Source organism: Kogia breviceps, chromosome 18 (genome assembly GCF_026419965.1).
Source record: "Kogia breviceps isolate mKogBre1 chromosome 18, mKogBre1 haplotype 1, whole genome shotgun sequence".
Lineage (NCBI taxonomy): Eukaryota > Metazoa > Chordata > Mammalia > Artiodactyla > Physeteridae > Kogia > Kogia breviceps.
In genome coordinates this window covers 31,392,475-31,411,982 of record NC_081327.1, presented here as the reverse complement: position 1 = coordinate 31,411,982, position 19,508 = coordinate 31,392,475, and the positions used below count along the sequence as shown (strand labels likewise).

Here is a 19,508-nt window from a genome sequence, read left to right as displayed (position 1 = left end):
CCTTTAGTGAGTTTTCTCCCTTTCCCCTCATCTAAATTAGGTTCCCCTTGTTCTTTCTCAAAGGCACCCTATTTTCTTTCAGGGCACCAAAAATTTATTACAATAAGGAAAAATATAGTTTTCTCCCCACTACCAGACGTCGGCTCCACAAACAAATCTGTTTTGTATACCATATAGGTGCAGTGCCCAGAACATATTAGGTGTCCAATAAAGGTTTGCGGGATGAATAAGTGATTAACCTTGTTTCTTAATTCTAATACTTGATTCTGTCCTACCCCGGAAAGTATAAACCTGAGAGTATAATATCTTGGAACCTTAGCAGCAGGCACCAATGAAAGTTGTGAAATCTTAGTCAAAAAAGGCAACAAATGTTTTATTTCTTCAATGAAAATTACTGTATTCACCACAAGCTAAAGAAGAGAACATATATATATATAATTTTTATCTTTATTTTATTTTTTTTTTAATTTACGGAAGACTAAAGACATGGAAAAAATCCAGCACCCCAACAAGTACGGCCAGGAAGGAAATCAGCTCTGTAATAGGACAATTTAGTGAACTACAAACAAGAAAGGGTGGGAAAGGAAGAAAAAAATGTGCATTGAATTTAAGACACTGTAAAACTCAGAAGACATATTTACTATTCAAGTATAAACTCAGTAAGGACTTGGCATAAATTGAAAGGCAGCTGCTGAGGTACACCATTATAAAATAAGTTCTATGAATTTACAATTCTACCTTCCAATTTTCTGGGAGAAAAAACCAAACTCTTGAAGGTCTTTACCAGAGACCCTGAGAGGGAATAACACTTTGGATGAAGACATAGTCAACAATCCATGATTGAATTTACTATTCAAAAACATGTATTTATTTTAAACAATAGGAATATGTGCTCTCAGACTGTCCTCTAAGAGTTTTTGAGACTACTGGTTCAAGAGTTGCAAAGTATATTACTTCCAAAAACAATACTGATTAAAAAAAATTTTCTTAAACAAAAAACAGAGAGACCTCATTTGATGGTAGCTTAAAAATACCCTAGATACCAAATTTTCTCCAGTCTAACACTGCGATTAATTTAAGAATTCCTCCTGCATTGTTAAAACATTTTTTCCTCACAAAATGTGGGTACTGAAATTGGATAGAAACACCATGAATGTGAAAATACCACCAATTTTCTGCAGTTAAAAAAAACTAGAATGCTCTTTGGAATCACTGAAATATCAAAAATTTGGGTTTTTTCCTACAGTCTGTGCACCTTCTTTCAGGCCCTCCATGTTGCTTGTAGTATTGACCTGTGTGATTCTAGTTTCATAGCTTCAAGTCTTGCAGTATCCATGCTTAACACACCTGTGGCTCTCTGACCAATAGGAAGTTATGCTTAACCCAGAAACGCTGTCATTTACTCCTCCACAATGACTTTTGCCCAAAATAAAAACTTTAGAATATGAGACAAAACATCCTGTGTTAAACAATCAAATGAACCCAACCTGGAGAAATCCGGTGTGGTTTCAGCACTCAGGAGGGCATCGTCTCCTATTGTTTCTCATGGAAGTACCGCAGGCCTAGCTGTTAGCTAGCATTCAGCCTTCCTTGGCCTTAAAAGGAATTTCTCAGGGCTGGCAAGTTGGGTTAGATTCTAGGAGAATTTTGTCTTTGACAAACTATCGTTTTTTAGCATAAAATCTGGCCATGGCTATAAGTTTCAATGTGCGTACAACTGATTAGAGAATTTTTTTTACTTTGTTTTTCTTTTCAACATTGGCTGGAATTGAGTAGAAGTAAGTCCATGATGCCTCTTCACGTGTGTCATGAAATATGAGAAATCTGTCTGACTCTAGACACTATTTCTTTACGACACAATGGACAGGTCTCCAGTTGCAAGGCACAATCCATGCACAGGTCACTGAGGAGAAAGACATAAATGCCAGTTAGGTCAGTGCTTCAAAAGGTCTGCTGACTCCACCTAAAATGTTAACAAGCATGTTAACTGAAAGGGTAATAATCGCACATGGCTAAAACAAAAAGTAAATATATAAACAGCAAGTCTCTCTTCCATTTCTGATTCTCAATCTTCCTCTTCTGAGGAATAAGTTAAAAGTTCATGTGCATTCTTCCAGAAAGTCTATATGTACATAGCCTATACATACAGATGTGTGTATGTAGGTAGAGATACAATGCTATTTTTTCCCAGACAGCTAGCCATCTATCCCAATATCATTTGCCGAATAGTCCTTCTCTCACCACAGATTTGACATGACGCCTTTATCATATGTTAAATTTTTCTTTGTAATCAGTTCTGTTTCTGTTCCATTGTTGTGTCATTCTTTTCATATACTGGGACAAAACTATTAACCTTTCTTTAAGTATAGTTGATTTACATTATTGTGTTAGTTTCAGGCGTATAACATAGTGATTAAAATTTTAAATAAATTATACTCCAATTAAAGCTAGGGACTTCCCTGGTGGTCCAGTAGTTAAGAATCTGCCTTCCAGTGCAAGGGACGCAGGTTTGATCCCTGGTCAGGGAACTAAGATCCCACATGCCGCCCACATCCCATATCTCAACTAAGCCCTAGTGCCACAACTACTGAGCCCGCACCCCACAACTAGAGAGCCCCTGTGCACTGCAACCACTGAGCCCTCTTACTCTGGAGCCCACATGCCACAACTAGAGAGAAGTCTGCACGCCACAACGAAAGATCCCTCGTGCCTCAATTAAGACCAGACGCAGCCAAAAATAAATAAATAAATACATTAATAAAAAAAGATATTGGCTATAGTCCCGGTGCTGGACAATATATCCTCGTAGCTTATTTATTTTATACATAGTAGTTCGTACCTCTTAATCCCCTGCCCCTATCTAGCCCCCCGCCCTCTCCCCACTGGTAACTGCTAGTTTGTTCTCTATATCTGTAAGTCTGTTTCTGTTTTGTTATATTCACTTGTTTGTTTTATTTTAGATTCCACATATAAGTGATAACATATAGTATTTGTCTTTCTTTGTCTGACTTACTTCACTAAGCATAATACCTTCCAGGTCCATCCACGCTGTTGCAAATTTAACATTTATTTTAATATATTTTAAGATGTGGTAGGTAGGGTTGGTCCTCTCCATAACTCTTCTTTTTCAGAATTTTCTTGCCTTAGTATCATAAACTTTTAAGTTAGCATTTCTATTTCCAGAAAAAAAAAACAAAAAAACCCCAAAACCAATGTTGTCCTTTTTAATATGGACCAAATTAAACTTAGAGTTTAGGGAAAACTGTCACCTTTACGACACTGAGAGGTCTTCCTATCCAAGACCAGATAAAGTTACTCAAGTCTTCTTTACATTCCTTGGTAGTTTAAAAGTTTTCTTCAGATAGGCACCGTATATTTCTTGGAATGTATTCTTTTTTTTTTTTTTTTGCGGTACGCGGGCCTCTCACTGCTGTGGCCTCGCCCGTTGTGGAGCACAGGCTCCGGACGCACAGGCTCAGCGGCCATGGCTCACGGGCCCAGCCGCTCCGCGGCATGTGGGATCTTCCCGGACCGGGGCATGAACCCGTGTCCCCTGCATCGGCAGGCGGACTCTCAACCACTGCGCCACCAGGGAAGCCCCTTGGAATGTATTCTTAAGCTTTTTTTGGGGCTATTGTAAAAGGGACCTTCAAATATTTGTTCTAATAAGTTGTTATTTATATATAGAAAGCTATTGTTTTAAGTTATTTTTTGTAACCAGCTAGCTTATTCAATTGTCACAATGACTCTAATAGGCTTTTAGTCAATTCTCCTGATATCTACCTATGTAATCTATTATCTCCAAATGATGATTTTGCTCCTTTTTCCAGTTTTAATCCCTTTTCTCTTTCTTCTCTGTTTTAGCTTATACCATGCAAGTCACAGTGCTGACAGCAGGCATCCTTGTCTTGTCCCCAGCATCTCTTGCAATGCTTCCAGTGTGACACCATTAAAAAGATGCTAGTGTTCCGCTGAGATATATACATCTTTTATATTGCTAAGGAAGTATCCATCCATTCTTATTTTATACTATTTTATTCCCTACATCCATTTCTGTTTTGCAGTATTCCATTCATTTGGGATGGATACTGAATTTTAACAAATACCTTTTCAGCATTTTTTGAGAAAGCGTTAATTCTCTGCTCCACTGTCCCTTGGCCCATTTGGGAAATTATATGAATTGATTTCCTATATTGTACTAACCTTGCATTCCTGAAATAAGCCCCCCTTGGTTGTGTTCCTGGGTCCTATTTGGTAATAACTTATTTAGGATTTTTAGGTTTATATTCATAAGTTTTCTTTCCTTTCTTTTTTTTAAAGATTTTTTTTTTATGTGGACCATTTTTAAAGTCTTTATTGGATCTGTTACAATATTGCTTCTGTCTTATGTTTTGGTTTTTTGGCCGTGAGGCATGTGGGATCTTAGCTTCCGGACCAGGGATCTAACCCACACCCCCTACATTGGAAGGCGAAGTCTTAACCACTGGACCACAAGGGAAGTCCCACATAAGTTTTCTTTTTTTGTGTGTTTTGTCAGATTTTCATATGATTATGATGCAGGCTTTGTAAAAAGAATATTGTAGTTTTCCTATTATCTCTGTGGTCTGGAGAAGTTTAAATAGAATCTATCTATTCCCTGAAAGTTTAAAAGAATTCACCTGTGAAACCATCTGGGCTTAGTGCTTTTAGCAGCAGAGGCAAAGGTAGCTTTGATAATCATCTCAATTTCTTCTATGGTAACAGGAATGCTTAGATTTTCAGTCTCTTCTAGGGGTTGGCTCATGTCATTCCGTTTAGCCAGATTTCTCTTCTTAACCTCTACCCTTCTAAAATTGTTGTTGTTGCTGAAAGTGGAGCTAAATTTCCTTATAATTCTTTTATTTCCTCTTCCAACTCTGTTTTGGATATATCTAGTAAGGAGGCTGTGGTCATACTTAAGATACGTGGTTCTAAGTTTTTAGATTTCAGCCCTCTTTCATGAGCCCTTATTGTGCACAAAACCACCAAGAAGGGCCAGAAAGCTCAGAGATGAATAAGCCCAGATCCTGAGGCGTTCTGGGCTAGAGAGTTGATACAGAGGAATAATCACAGCTTGAGTCACTGTGCCTTTCTTTCAGAAGAGAGACTGGTATAGCTAGTGGTAAAATGAGATAAACACACTGCATGTATGTCCCTTACCAGACGATTAGATAACAACCCATTTCATAAGATGGCAAATGTACAGAGGCAGAGTCAGGAGCTCAGGCTGAGTCAGACCTGGGGGAGACAAACTGGGGTCCATCACTCCAGGCTCTGGACCCGTAAGCGACCTGCTAGCTAAAGCTATGTCAAGAATAAGAGCAAGGCAGGGTATGGGATGTGATGAATTACAGGGAGCTGGCCTGGAACATCAGCATACGTATTGCTCATATACAATCAGCACACATGCCTGCGCTAGGCCAAGGCCAGCACATTGCCCAGCTCCTCTTCTCCTTTCTAACCTTAGTTGGGATGGCCTTTTTAGGGACTGTCTTACTTGCTGCTCTTGCTGATGTTTTAGACATTCTATTCTATAGGATCCAGGCTGCCCTTATCTCATACAACCCAAATGTGGTTAGATGGCAGGGAGGTGCTGCCGTCTCAATGCTTAGGAGGGTGAATAATAAGTAAATGAGAAGGCTCTAAAACTAAAAGGGATTTCCCAAGAGGCTCATAATTAGCATTAAACCTTTTACATTTTGTGAATAAAAACTGTGTTTAAACTATAGTGTTGAGTAAATTAAGTAAAACAAAAACAGCCCTTCCATATCAAGCAGATTCTTCTATTTCAGGTACTTTCTGGAAGACAGCCATGTACTACTTGGCAAACTCTAATTCCTCATTCAGCCCACTTTGGATATTATAAACCTTGATGAACAGCTATGGAACTGGTAACACTGTAAAAAGCAATTCAGGAACAGGATGAAACTTTGTCTAATGTAATGTACAAAAAAAGAAATGACCAAACAAATCCTCTTACCTGTGTCCACATGGCTTCAATTGTGTGTCTGCTACCTCATCGCAACATAGGGAGCAGCAGTTTTCCCGGATACTAACTTGCTTCAACAGAGCAAGACGCCTGTGCCTGAGTAGAAAACACAGTTTGAAACTCATTTTGTCAACAAATAAATGGGGCCTGTTAGCAGTGATGCATACGAAGTGCCTTGAAAATGCTCTGTACATGTGAGTCTACCATGTATTCCCTAAGCTTTGTTCAGTAAAGTTTTCACACAAGACGTCTCATTTCAATCTTTCAATGATTTTCTAAAATAGAGAATGAAGGAGGCATGGTCATTCCTATTGTACAAAGAAAAGGGCAGGAAATGATTTGCATAAGGTCACAGACAAGGAAATGATTTGTATAGGTCAGACACAGTAAACAGATTCAGGAATCAAATTTAAGTCTTTTGGTTCTAAGTCCAGTGCTCTTTTTATTTTACCAGCAAATTAAAAAAATTTTTGTTTATCTATCTGTCTATCTATCTATCATCTATCTATCTATCTTATCTCGGCTGTGCCAGGTCTTAGTTTCGGCATTCAGACTTCTTGGTTACAGCATGCATGCAGGATCTAGTTCCCTGACCAGGGATCGAACCTGGGCACCCTGCATTGGGAGTGCGAAGTCTTACCCACTGGGCCACCAGGGAAGTCCCTACAAGCAAATTTTAACGTTTTAAGTCACACATCTCTAAGAGTTTGAGGAAATGCATAGAGCATTTCCCAAGAAAAATGCACACACACAATTTTCAAGGTGTTTATGATAGCTCATCATAGTCACCCTGGAAGTCCAGACACCTCGGGTTAGAACCCTCACATTATACTTCCACTCAGCTTGGAATGGAAAAGCAGACATGCAAAACTGCTCTGCTGAAGGTACAGCCTGATGGATGGCCAAGAGAAACAGGAAACATTTGTTCAATTCACATAAGGCCTTATTATGTGCCAGGCACTGTTCCAAGCTTTGCAGATTCAGCAGTGAAGAGAGGACTAAAAAAATATCCCTGCCTTCAGAGAGTTTACACTCCAGTGGGGGGAAAACTGACAATAAATCAGATTAAAAAGTAAGATATGCAGAATTTTAAATGCTAATGAGTAGTGTGAAGAAAAATAAAGCAGGGAGAAGAATAAGGAGTGTGTATGTGAGAGGCAGGGAGTTATAATTTTAAATACGGCAGCTAGGGAAGGTCTCACTAAGATGACATTTAAGTGAAGACATGAAGGGAGTGAGAGTGAGCCTGGCGGGCATCTTGGAGAGAAACTGTGACTTATGATAAAAAATATATTTTGTTTACATCTGCATTCCTGGCACAGATTCCTAAAACCCTCGATGATTCATAAGTTAAGAGAGCTAGAAAGGCCTTCTGTTCTGTTAATGAGGAGGCTTTAAAAAAGCCCTCTAGGTACCTAAGGATGGGGCTGGGAACCAACCAGGTGATTAGAAGGTTGGAACTTTTCAGTTCCCTCCTCTCTCCTCTGTCCCACCTCCTGGGATGGGAAGTGGGCTGGAGACTGAGTTTGATCATCAAAGGCCATGATTTAATGAATCAGCCCTGTGTAATGAAGCCTCCCTACCAACCCAAAAGGACAAGGTTCAAAGAGTTTCAGGGCTGGTGAACAAGTGAGAGGCAGGGAGATTGGCATGCACAGATAGCCTGTTCCTGAGTTATATACTATTATAATAAACCGGTAACCTAGTAAGAAGTAAACTGCTTTCCTGAGTTCTGTGGTGGTAGCTCTAGCAAATTAATCAAACCCAAGGAGGAGGTCATGGGAGCCTCCAATTTACAGGCAGTTGGTCATAACCTGGACTTGTGACTGGCATCTAAAGTGGAAGAAAAGGGCAGTCTTTGCAGGATTGAGCCCTTCACCAGTGGGATCTGATGCTATCTCCAGGTAGACAGTGTCAGAATCGAGTTAACTGCTCAGTGGTACTGGAAAACACACATCAGAACATTCCAGTAGCAGGAAGCATTGTTGACAGCAGAACATTCTAGTGCAAAGGCCCTGGGGCTACAACAGTAGACCTGGTATGTTTCAGGAGCAGCAAGGAGGCTAGGATGGCTGAAAGAGCAGGAGCATATGGGAGGTCAGAGAAGTAATGGAGGAGAGGAGGGGACAAATCATATAGAGTCTGCTAGGATTTAAGCTTTTACCTTAAGTGAAAGAGGAAGCCACTAGAGTCTTTTCAGCACAGAAGCACATGATCTGATTTACGTTGTAACAAAATCATTCTGGAGGCTGTGCTGAATAGACCAAAGGGGGTTAAGGCAGGAACAGGGAGACTACAGTTTAAGGGCAGGGCAAGAACAATCCAGGTGGAAAATGATGGAGGCTTCAACCATGGTGGTAGCAGGGAGAGGGACAAGAAGTAGTTGGATTTGGGATATATTCTGAAGGCACAGCCCACAGGATTTGCTGAGGCATCTGTCGTGGAAATGGCAGAAAGTCATACCCTGCCTTGACAAGGATACTCTAGGATTACAGCCAGGGAAACTGGAATGACAATGGAGCTATTAACAGAGATGAGGGAAAACCCTAAGAGAAGCAGGTGGTCGTGAGTGGATGACTTCTGTAGCTGAGAGGTGGGTACATGCTGCTTTATTGCACTATTCTTTTTTTCTTTTGTGTGTATCTGAAGTTTTCCATAATAAAAAGTTTAAGAAGAAAAAAAAAGAATGAATAGAAGAAGAGATAGAAACAGAGAGGATTTACAATATAGAACAATTTATAAAATGCCAGATAGAAACAGGACCATGATCTCCTACCCTGAAGTCAGAAAAGAATACTATTCCTATGAGTAAAAAAGGACCCCTTGGCATTAAGGAGGCCACTCAGTCTCCAACAACTCCTGTCTTGGTGTCACTGTCACAAAAAACAAAGTCTAGTGTATTATAGGACTGCCCTAGCTTGTAACTCTGTTGTTCTTATTCAAGGCAGGCTGTACTTTGGGCACCAAAGTGATGTGGTACCAAGTGAAGCTGCCCATAAAAGAAGACTTTCAGACAGTTGGCCCCAATTGTCATCTGACTTTTGGAAAGCTTAATTCTGCAGGGGTGGTTAACTAAATGCTGAAGCAGTTTTAACCAAGGCCAGCCTCCAGGGGAACTCTTAGATGGGTCGATTGTACCTTTCAGGGCGTATGTGAGAAGGCAGACTTGTTTATGGGCCACATCCAAGAAGACAGGCTACATTAAAAAAAATGATGGGGTATGACAGATGAGAAAGGTGTTACTTCACACTTTCACTAAGAGGAATCTGAAGTTCAGAATCCCTGTCAGGCACCGAGACAAGGTGAAGGGAAGTTCTAAGAATGAACCTCTGAGCTGGGATACAAGTGGCCCTCTGTTCCTGGGATATTATGGAGGCTCTGCTGCTGCAGGCAGGGCTGTCATCACTGTGTGAAATTTTCCAGTTCATCTGAAAACTGCTGACTGAGCCCCTCTCAAGCCTTGGGACACTGAGTCCAAGGTGAAGTACAGTGCAGAAGGGCTCGTTACAAACCTGAGCCAGAACAGGAGCTAGGATTACAACATTACGTTATAGATACTTTTAAGACCACAAAGGCCCAACACTGGCTATGCCATGGCCAGTGTGGGCTCCTTGACTGCAGATTCCTTACCTAGGCAAAATGATTTTCTCTTCAGCTGTTAGGAAGGCGTAGTCATTAAAAGTGCTAAATTTCATAGATGGTGGATATTTGAATGGTTTTGCTCCAAAATTGAACTCACATTGTTGATATGACATGAAACTAGCTGCAGCAAAAAATCCAGATCTACAAATAAAAATGAACAGAGGTCAAGAGAAGTCATAAAAACAAAATAAAGCTCATACACAAAGCGGTGTTCAGAAAAGTGGAAATAAGTCATACCCAAGCAGAAAGAAGGGTGACATTCTGTTTATTAACCTAGACAGGACTGTGAACCAGAGAACATCCTGCTCTTACCTTCCTATATAAAACTCTGGGAGGGTTTTACGTAAGATCAAATGGGTCTCCAATTACTTGAAATACAGTGATTTCTCATCACAACTGACTACATAAATGGACAAAGTTTTTTTGTTTATTTTTTTCTGGAGAAAAGTACATTCCATGCATCTGCTCAAATTTTTGACTGAGAGAAGGTACTTACACAGTAGATGAAAAGACTTGCTTCTCAGGAGGCAGCTGGTTGCCATTTAAAAAGAAAATCATTTGCTTTTCATTCAAGTCTAACAGAAATCCTACTGTGTCTCCTAGAGGATAAAATGAAACACTGTTAGGATATGGAGATTCTGCTGTCTCAGGGTTTTAATGTCACTGTAGTAAGTCTGTTTTTATAGCCCTGTACTCAACATATTCCTCGTTTTTGCTTCTTCTGCAACTGATCTGACCCGCTTACATCAATATTTGGATGTACCATTAAGAGGAAAATGCTGCCAATTAATCTATGAAAAGTCATCAATTGTAAGATGCATCCCAATTTCAAAGATATGAAAATGTGGGGAAAATGTGCATTTTGGGATCAGTAAAATAAGGTAAGATCAAAATCATGAACTTTTTTGCCTCTCTGGTGAGAGTTAAAAACTCTCTGAGAGGGAATTCCCCAGCAGTCCTGTGGTTAGGACTCCATGCTTTCAATGCCGAGGGCAAGGGTTCAATCCCTGGTCTGGGAACTAAGATCCTGCAAGCTGTGAGGCACAGCCAAAAAAACAAAACAAAACTATCTGACGTAACAACTGCCTCCAAACATGTATTTTTTTAAAGCATTCATATTCACTCATAAAGTTTTTGCTTTTTAAAATGTCAAAGGGACTTCCCTGGTGGTGCAGTGGTTAAGAATCTGTCTGCCAATGCAGGGGACACGGGTTCGATCCCTGGTTTGGGAAGAGCCCACGTGCCACAACTACTGAAACCTGCGTGCCTAGAGCCCTTGCTCCTCAACAGGAGAAGCCATCACAATGAGAAGTGCACACACCACAATGAACAGTAGCCCCCACTCACCGCAACTAGAGAAAGACTGACCGCAGCAAAAAAGACCCAATGCAGCCAAAAATAAATAAATAAATAATAAATGTATAAAAATAAATAAATAAATAAATTGTCAAAGATAAATACATGAAATTATAAAGTGATAACAAGAAAAACTGACACTCAGTGGTTCTGGAGGAAAATCTGGCAATATATGGCAATAGCCTTGAAATTCTGTATACCCTTTGCCAGAGAAGATTCACTTCTAAGGGTTTATCCTGAGAAAATCCAGAATGGTTTACAATTGTTTTATAATAATTTTAAAAGGCAAAAATGTAACTGTCCAACCTTGAGGCATTGATTAATATAGTACTACTATATAATGGAATATTGAATAGCCATTAAAAACAATGTTATTTAATAACCTGGAAAGCTGTTCAAGGCATAGTAAGTGTAACAACAAAAAATATACACCATACACAAAAATAAACTCAAAATGGATTAAAGACCTAAATGTAATGCCGGATACTATAAAACTCTAAGGGGAAAACATAGGCAGAACACTTTATCACATAAATTGCAGCAAGATCTTTTTTGATCCACCTCCTAGAGTAATGAAAATAAAAACAAACAAATGGGACCTAATTAAACTTAAAAGCTCTTGCACAGCAAAGGAAACCATAAACAAAATGAAAAGACAACTCTCAGAATGGGAGAAAATATTTGCAAACAAAGCAACCAACAAGGGATTAATCTCCGAAATATATAAACAGCTCATGCAGCTCAATATCAAAAAAACAAACAACCCAATTAAAAAATGGGTGGAAGATCTAAATAGACATTTCTCCAAAGAAGACATACATATGGCTAAAAAGCACATGAAAAGATGCTCAACATCACTAATTATCAGAGAAATTCAAATCAAAACTACAATGAAGTATCAACTCACACCAGTTAGAATGGCCATCATCAAAAAATATACAAACGATAAATGTTGGAGAGGGTGGGGAGAAAAGGGAATCTTCCTACACTTTTGGTGGGAATGTAAATTGGTACAGGCACTATGAAGAACAGTATGGAGGTTCCTTAAAAAACTAAAAGTAGAGCTACCATATGATCCAGCAATCCCACTCCTGGGCATATATCAGGAGAAAACCATAATTTGAGAAGATACATGCATCCCAATGTTCATTGCAGCTCTATTTACAACAGTCAGGACATGGAAGCAACCTAAACGTCCATCAACAGAGGAATGGATAAAAAAGATGTGGTGCATATATACAATGCAATATTACTCAGCTATAAAAAAGAATGAAATAATGCCATTTGCAGCAACATGGATGGACCTAGAGATGATCACTGAGATCACATCACTGAGTGATGTAAGTCAGACAGAGAAAGACAAATATCACATGATATCACTTATATGTGGAGTCTAAAGTAAGGGTACAAATGAACTTATCTACAAAACAGAAATAGTTATAGATGTAGAAAACAAACTTATGGTTACCAGGGGGTAAGGAGGGGGCGAGGGACAAATTGGGAGATTGGGATTGACACATACACACTACTATATATAAAATAGATAACTAATAAGGACCTACTATATAGCACAGGGAACTCTACTCAGTATTCTCTAATGGCCTATATGGGAAAAGAATCTAAAAAAGAGTGGATATATGTATAACTGATTTGCTTTGCTGTACATCTGAAACTAATACAACATTGTAAATCAACTATATACTCCAATAAAAATTTAAAAAAATTTTTAAAGGTAAATTAATAAAAAAAATACATATCTATATATACATACCAGATTGTGTTTTAAAGAAATCTCTGGATGGAGGAATTACATGAGATTTTGGTTTCATTTTGCTTTTTACCCCTATTTTCCAAATAAACTTAAGAAATCTTTAAAAAAATCATTTAAAAAACAAACAAGACAGTCTTTGCAGACAGTACCTCTATCTTATGCTTTGTTAAATGAAGAAGCGTTGGGAATTCCCTGGTGGCGCAGTGGTTAAGAATATGCCTACCAATGCAGGGGACACGGGTTCAATCACTGGTCAGGGAAGATGCCACAAGCCGCAGAGCAACTAAACCAGTGTGCCACTACTACTGAGTCTGCGGTCTAGAGCCTGCAAGCCACGACTACTGAGCCCACGTGCCACAACTACTGAAGCCCATGTGCTTAGAGCCCGAGCTCCGCAACAAGAGGAGCCACCACAATGAGAAGGCTGCGCACCACTACGAAGAGTAGCCCCCGCTCACCGCAACTAGAGAAAGTCCGTGAGCAGCAATGAAGACCCAATGCAGACAAAAATAAATAAATAAATTTATAACGACAACAAAAAAATATCAGAAAAGTATTTTTTTAAAAAAATGAAGAAGTGTTATGTTCCTTTAACCTGCAAACCCTTAAAATGAGGGCTACGTGGGTTTTGCAGGTTTTTTCCTTTCCACACTATTAGTAAATTAAGAGCAGCTGTCCCCTCACAGCAAGGGTCAAATTCCTGCTCTCTTAGCATGCCTGAAAATTCAGTTTACATCTATAATGCTGATTGTGGTAGGAAACAGAGAGAGGGCAGCTTGGAGAAGAAGGTGGGCTATATCCCCCATCTAGCTCCAACGTTGGGAATAAAATTTTTCTGGAGGTTCTATCCCCTACCATATGACTCTATATCTTCAGAACAAGGCAGTGCACCAGGAGGCCCCTTGAGAATACTACCCTACGGTGCAGTGGTGCTGAAGCAGGGAAGCCCTGTTTTCACTGTATTTAGTTGGGGGTAAAAACACTCATCTTAAATTTTTTGGTATAAGTGTTTAACAAATCAACTGTGGCTCCAACTATGCTGTTTGAATCTTTCATTAATAAATGTTTTCATGGGTCTAGGGCATTGGATATTGCAAAGCAGTTGGAAAAAAAACTGAATGGGGCAAAAAAGATCATGCTGTTGATAAGAAATATTCTTGCTAAAATCCTAGAGCCTTGATTGAGAGTCCTGGCCCTGCAGCATCCTGAGCCCAATGTCTGGAGAAATGAGGCTGGGCAGAAGTGTTTGAGACTAACAGTACTCAAGTCATCCTTAAAAGCTGCCCTAGGGCTTCCCTGGTGGCGCAGTGCTTGAGAGTCCGCCTGCCGATGCAGGGGACACAGGTTCGCACCCTGGTCCGGGAAGATCCCACATGCCGCGGAGCGGCTGGGCCCGTGAGCCATGGCCCCTGAGCCTGCATGTCCGGAGCTTGTGCTCCGCAACAGGAGAGGCCACAACAGTGAGAGGCCCGTGTACCGAGGAAAAAAAAAAAAAAAGCTGCCCTATAGAGTCCTGGAATGTGTCCACTGAATAGTGCCAATTCTCTGAAAATAACCTTATTTTATTGGCATTACAATTTCAGTGTTCTCAATATCTCCACGGCTGCTTTGATTTAAGACATATACCCGGAGAGGAAACTAGAATTCATATTAATCTCAAGATGATCTTTTTCCCACTAAATTAAGAATTTTATAGTCTGAAATGTTTTGCTAACGGAAGGGCTCCATCAGAGGTGAATATCAGGAGGGTATGGTTCACATATATGGTAGGGGATACAAAAGCTAATATCCCTTTCCACATTTATTCTTTTTCCATTAAAAGACTTTAAAGCCTAACATAATAAATGTCTCATCATAACCAGATGTCTTAACCTAATTAATAAATTCATGATGGAGAGGAATGAATACCTTCTTTCCAGCAGGGGTGTTGGTGAGGCTTACTTCTGGCGTTGTACCAAATCAGCTGTCGGCAGCCATCGTATGCACAGGAGTATTCGTCGTCCCCAATGCCGTAGCCTTCCTGGAGGGAGAGAGGGCCCAGAAGATTAGCAAGGCTCTGCCTGCTGTGTTCTGAGAAAACAGAGTGTATCTTTTTTTTTTCTTTCTTTCTTTTTTTTTGCAGTATGCGGGCCTCGCACTGTTGTGGCCTCTCCTGTTGAGGAGCACAGGCTCCGGACGCGCACGCTCAGCGGCCATGGCTCACGGGCCCAGCCGCTCCGCGGCATGTGGGATCTTCCCGGACCGGGGCACGAACCCGTGTCCCCTGCATCGGCAGGCGGATTCTCAACCACTGCGCCACCAGGGAAGCCCAGAGTGTATCTTTTATAACCATTAACCTGGTGGCTAGAATTCTAAGCTTTTTGGATGAAGGGAGAAAGCCTACAGTTCTTGGAAGATACCAAAATTCTGACATAGAGTCAGAATAGAGTGTGACTTTACCAACAAATTTTTCCCAAGTTTCACGTCTGTTAGTTCATTTAATTCTCATGAACCACCTTGAGGCTGGTGGTATTATATTCCATCTTAAGAGGAAATAAGGCTCAGAGAAGTCAACCAGCTTGCCCAAGGACATGTTACTAAAAAAGTCAAGTTTGGGGCTTCCCTGGTGGGGAAGATATACAAGATAACTATTCTCTAAGTGACCTGAACAAGAACTATCCTTTAGCTTCTCAGATTAATGATCTATGTTCAAGCCCAACACTTTGATCATCTTTTCAAAACCAAAGCCCAAGCAGTAGGAGTTAAAATAAGTCTATGAACAGACTTCAAATTTTTAGAAACTGCGTGTATTCTAGGAATGACTTATTCCATAAAACCACAAGCTATCTGTACAGGCAAAAAGATTCAGAATCACCAGAACAATGTCCATGTGAAGCAAAGTTGTAAGTATGGCAACATCATTAAAATCCTACATTTGGGGAAAGATACATCAGACTTCACCAATTTCTAACCAACCAGTACTTGAATCAGGGAAAATGTTTCATTTTTGTTTTTGAAAGAGAGAAATTAAGTCTAACAAGCAATCTGGAGGGTAGGAAGATAGTATGTTAAGCCTCTTAACTTGAGAAGCCGAAGTTTTTGCAACTATATGGCAGTAATTAGTTTCATCCATCAGATAAAATGATCCAGCTTCATTGGCCAGTTAAAAAAAACAATCTGCAGCATTCAGTCTCAAATATACTACACTCAGACCTGTAGTGTGCTGCCAAATTAGGAGAGGCACATTTTATATCGAAGCTCTCTCCCGAGAGGAATCCACATTTCTTCTAGTTCCCAAACAAATCTTTACTTCCAAATGAGACTAGCTACTTCTCTGAGACTCTCTCCATTTTCAAATGTAAAGAACACAACTATTGTAGAATAGGAAGCGGACTGAATTCTAGACCTAGTTTCTTTTTGTCCCAGTCTTGGTCTCAGTTTTTTCATCTGTGAAATGGAAACTGTGACAGTAAAAACTGTTGTGGGAATCGGATGATAGGCTCTAAAATGAAGGTGATCCGGAAATTAAGATTTTTTTTTTAAGTCCTAAAAAATCATCTTGAGGACATCATTTGGGGCAGGCTGTCAGTGTAACTGATACTGTCTTCTTTAAATTAGTGCCCAAGTTGGGCACTAAAAGACTAACTGGCATTGTTCTCCAGATCCACTTACTTCTGACTACATGGTGCCACAAAAAAGCCCCATTCTTCCAGGTTTTAATTAAGGCCTAGTGGACTAGGAGGCACTGCATCAGGGAAGGTTCCCAACAAAGCAATGGCAGACTGAGGTCCAGTTTTCCATCCTGGACAAAAATCCAGACCTGACCTCTCCCTGGGCCCTCTTCCTCCAATTTGTCTCTTTCCAGCAAGGAGTTTAGTAGAATGCCATGAACAATTCCAGGATGCTGTACAGCCTGTCGAAAGGGCACTTTAGAAACTAGCTTTATGGGAGGCAAGTTTACTTTGATTTTGTTGGATCACTTCTAAAACCCATCTCAGGACCTTACATATGGGATGGAAGGCTATTATTTAGATTAACATAAAAAAAAAATCTAAGGGACTTTTCCCAGCTCAAAGGGTAAAAGTCATATGTCTACAAAATATTCCTGATCAAAACTGGATTAATTCCAAACAGCTTATAATATGACTATGAGAAGAAAGCTGATTGGGTTGGGCATTAAAAGGGTATAAAGTGGCAAGAAATTAACATTTGTAGGAAAGCAAAGAACCCCAACCTCTCACACCCAGGTAGAGGCAGCCCAATTCTGCTTCCTCTAGTGGATTTAATTTTCCCTTATAAATTACAGCTTTGTATAGAAAAAGATAAATACTGAATATTGAAAACAAATGTGCCTACTAATTACAAGGTAAAAGTAAAGTAAGAGGAGTCAAGACAACATTTAGTATTTTATGAAAGGAATAGAATTCCTACAAAGTTCCTAAAGCTTAAATGCAAGGTAAAAACCATCACTGGACCCAATATAAAGACTGAGCCAAAGATGTGGCTGGGGCTGGAGCAGAGCCTAAAAAGAAAAAGAGGGGCTTCCGTGGTGGCGCAGCGGTCAAGAATCTGCCTGCCAGTGCAGGGGACATGGGTTCGAGCCCTGGTCCGGGAAGATCCCACACGCCGCGGAGCAACTAAGCCTGTGTGCCACAGCTACTGAGCCTGCACTCTAGAGCTTGTGAGCCACAACTATTGAAGCCCGTAAGCCACAACTACTGAAGTCCGCACGCCTAGAGCCCGTGCTCCACAGCAAGAGGACCCACCCCAACAATGAGCAGCACCCCCCCGGCTGCAACTAGAGAAAAGCCCAGGCGCAGCAACAAAGACCCAATGCAGCCAAAAACAAAATAAATTAATTAATTTTTTTTAAAAAAGGAAAAAGAGCATGTCTAAACTCTGGGTGGAAGATTAACATGAACTTAAAACTTGAGGGGAAAAAAACAGCTGAGCAGTAATTTCACCTGTGTTTTCCTATTTCTAAATCAGTTTAGAAAACCACTGTTAGGGATTTGGCACCATGTGATTCACCCTAAGGAACGATTATTGTGCAAAACTATCTGAAAAATGAGTATCCGCCACCCGCTCGCCAAAAAAACTGCTGCTGCTCTCATCCGCACTGGTCTCCAAGGTACTCACATGATTAAGAAATTTGCTGTCTCGTGTGGCCCAGCCGATCTGCATGACACCAGAAGTGACCACTGTTACTTCGTAGTACCACACCCCAGCATCCACACAAAAGGTGCAGCGCACACTTTCAAAAGAAGAGGCATCACAGCGAGCCTGGCAAAATCAAAGAGCATGGCAGTCCACCATCAATGCCTGAAGACCACCAGAGACAACCGACTGCTTAGAAGGTAGAATCTATTCTTCCTCATTAAAGCTCCTGGTGGACTACTGTCTTCTTCCCTGTGCATTCTCAGTGGCAAAAAGTACAAAACTGAAGGAAGGACACTCTCTTTTATAGTTTAATTTCAAGGGAGTTCCAGATTGAAAGGATTGGAAGACCTCAAAGTAAGAATTAGTGAAGGCTACTGGCATCATTTTTAAGTACTTACAGAGCTTTGCTCTTATAGTACAATCTTTTCCAAATGCATAAACATTGCCTTAACCTGTACTTGTTAGGGAGGGAGATGAGGGAGAGAAGGATATTGAAGTGTATAAAATAGAGTAACTAAAAATAATCTAAAGCAGAAAACTACGTAAAGCATTTGGCAAGATGTAAGATCAAAGAACCTATTTGCGGCCATTCTTCAAACAGCTCTTTAATCTTGACATGTCTAGTGCCTAATGGTACCTTCCTGTATATAGTGGCTCTTTCATTAACCTTCACCCCCAAATCAGCAACATTTTCAACATACAGGGAGAAGGTGAAGCTCTAGACTGAATACAATTGGTTATGCAGGGATTTAAAAAAGGAAGGAAGGGCCTCTTTTAGAAACATTAGTCTTTGTACCTTTGACTGCATAAAAAGGCAGAGATGAAAATCAGACATATTTAAACCAGTCAATAAACATTATAGCATGTACTATATGTATAGGACTATGTTAGATATGAAAGAGTAAATAATATCCCAAACATGCTCTCCCCCCCACTTCTACCTCTAAACACTATTTGAGTATGGAGAAAACTTCCATCTACTTTGCAAGGACTGCTTTTGTTCAGAACCAGGGCATGAAAATGAGGACAAGATTTTCTCCCCAGAATGGTCCATCTATGGAAGCTTTACCTCCAAGCCATGAGGCGAGATCTTCAGGTACTCGCTGACATCGTTGCTATTTAGCATGGCCTTAATGCTATTCAAGTCCACTTTCTCATAGGTCAGCTGCCTACCTTCTTTTAAAACTGCAAAAGAAAAAGTGGGCACATTTCTAAGGCAGGCTGTTGTGGAGAAAAAAGCTACTGTCATCGCTAGTTGCCATTCTAGTTAAGAAGTGGAGGTGCTCACAAATGGCAGAATTGGTAGACTTATAACCTTAGCTTTGCTGCTACACTGCCATATGAAGATTAATTAAGCAAATGCTAGTAAAGGCAGCACTACTAGGTTTATATTTCTGTTCCCTATAGTCATTATTTTGCATGCAGCAAAATCCAAATGGTACTTTTTCAGAATTATTCTTTAACTGGCACTACACAGGCTTAAATTATTCTTTAAATGGCACTGAGCTACTCCCCATAATGCTGCAGTAGGAGCAGAGGGGTCAGATGTCCAACTGTGCTTTAGCACAGTGCTACCTGGGGGAGGGGGAGTGA

General features: G+C 40.3%; 1 protein-coding gene across 1 annotated transcript in view; it reads right to left on the bottom strand.

Moving 5' to 3' along the window:
- Window positions 1-429: 429 nt before the first annotated feature.
- The window catches only part of RSPRY1 (ring finger and SPRY domain containing 1), a 45,062-nt gene continuing 25,983 nt past the window's right edge, over window positions 430-19,508 (bottom strand). Inside the window, exons 9-15 of the mRNA XM_059043906.2 lie at window positions 18,985-19,100; window positions 17,895-18,038; window positions 14,685-14,796; window positions 10,146-10,248; window positions 9,638-9,790; window positions 5,999-6,103; window positions 430-1,903 (exon numbers count right to left, since the gene is read on the bottom strand). Of these exons, the coding sequence (XP_058899889.1) occupies window positions 1,807-1,903; window positions 5,999-6,103; window positions 9,638-9,790; window positions 10,146-10,248; window positions 14,685-14,796; window positions 17,895-18,038; window positions 18,985-19,100 (830 nt within the window). The 3' untranslated portion in view covers window positions 430-1,806. The remainder of the gene's footprint in view (window positions 1,904-5,998; window positions 6,104-9,637; window positions 9,791-10,145; window positions 10,249-14,684; window positions 14,797-17,894; window positions 18,039-18,984; window positions 19,101-19,508) is intronic.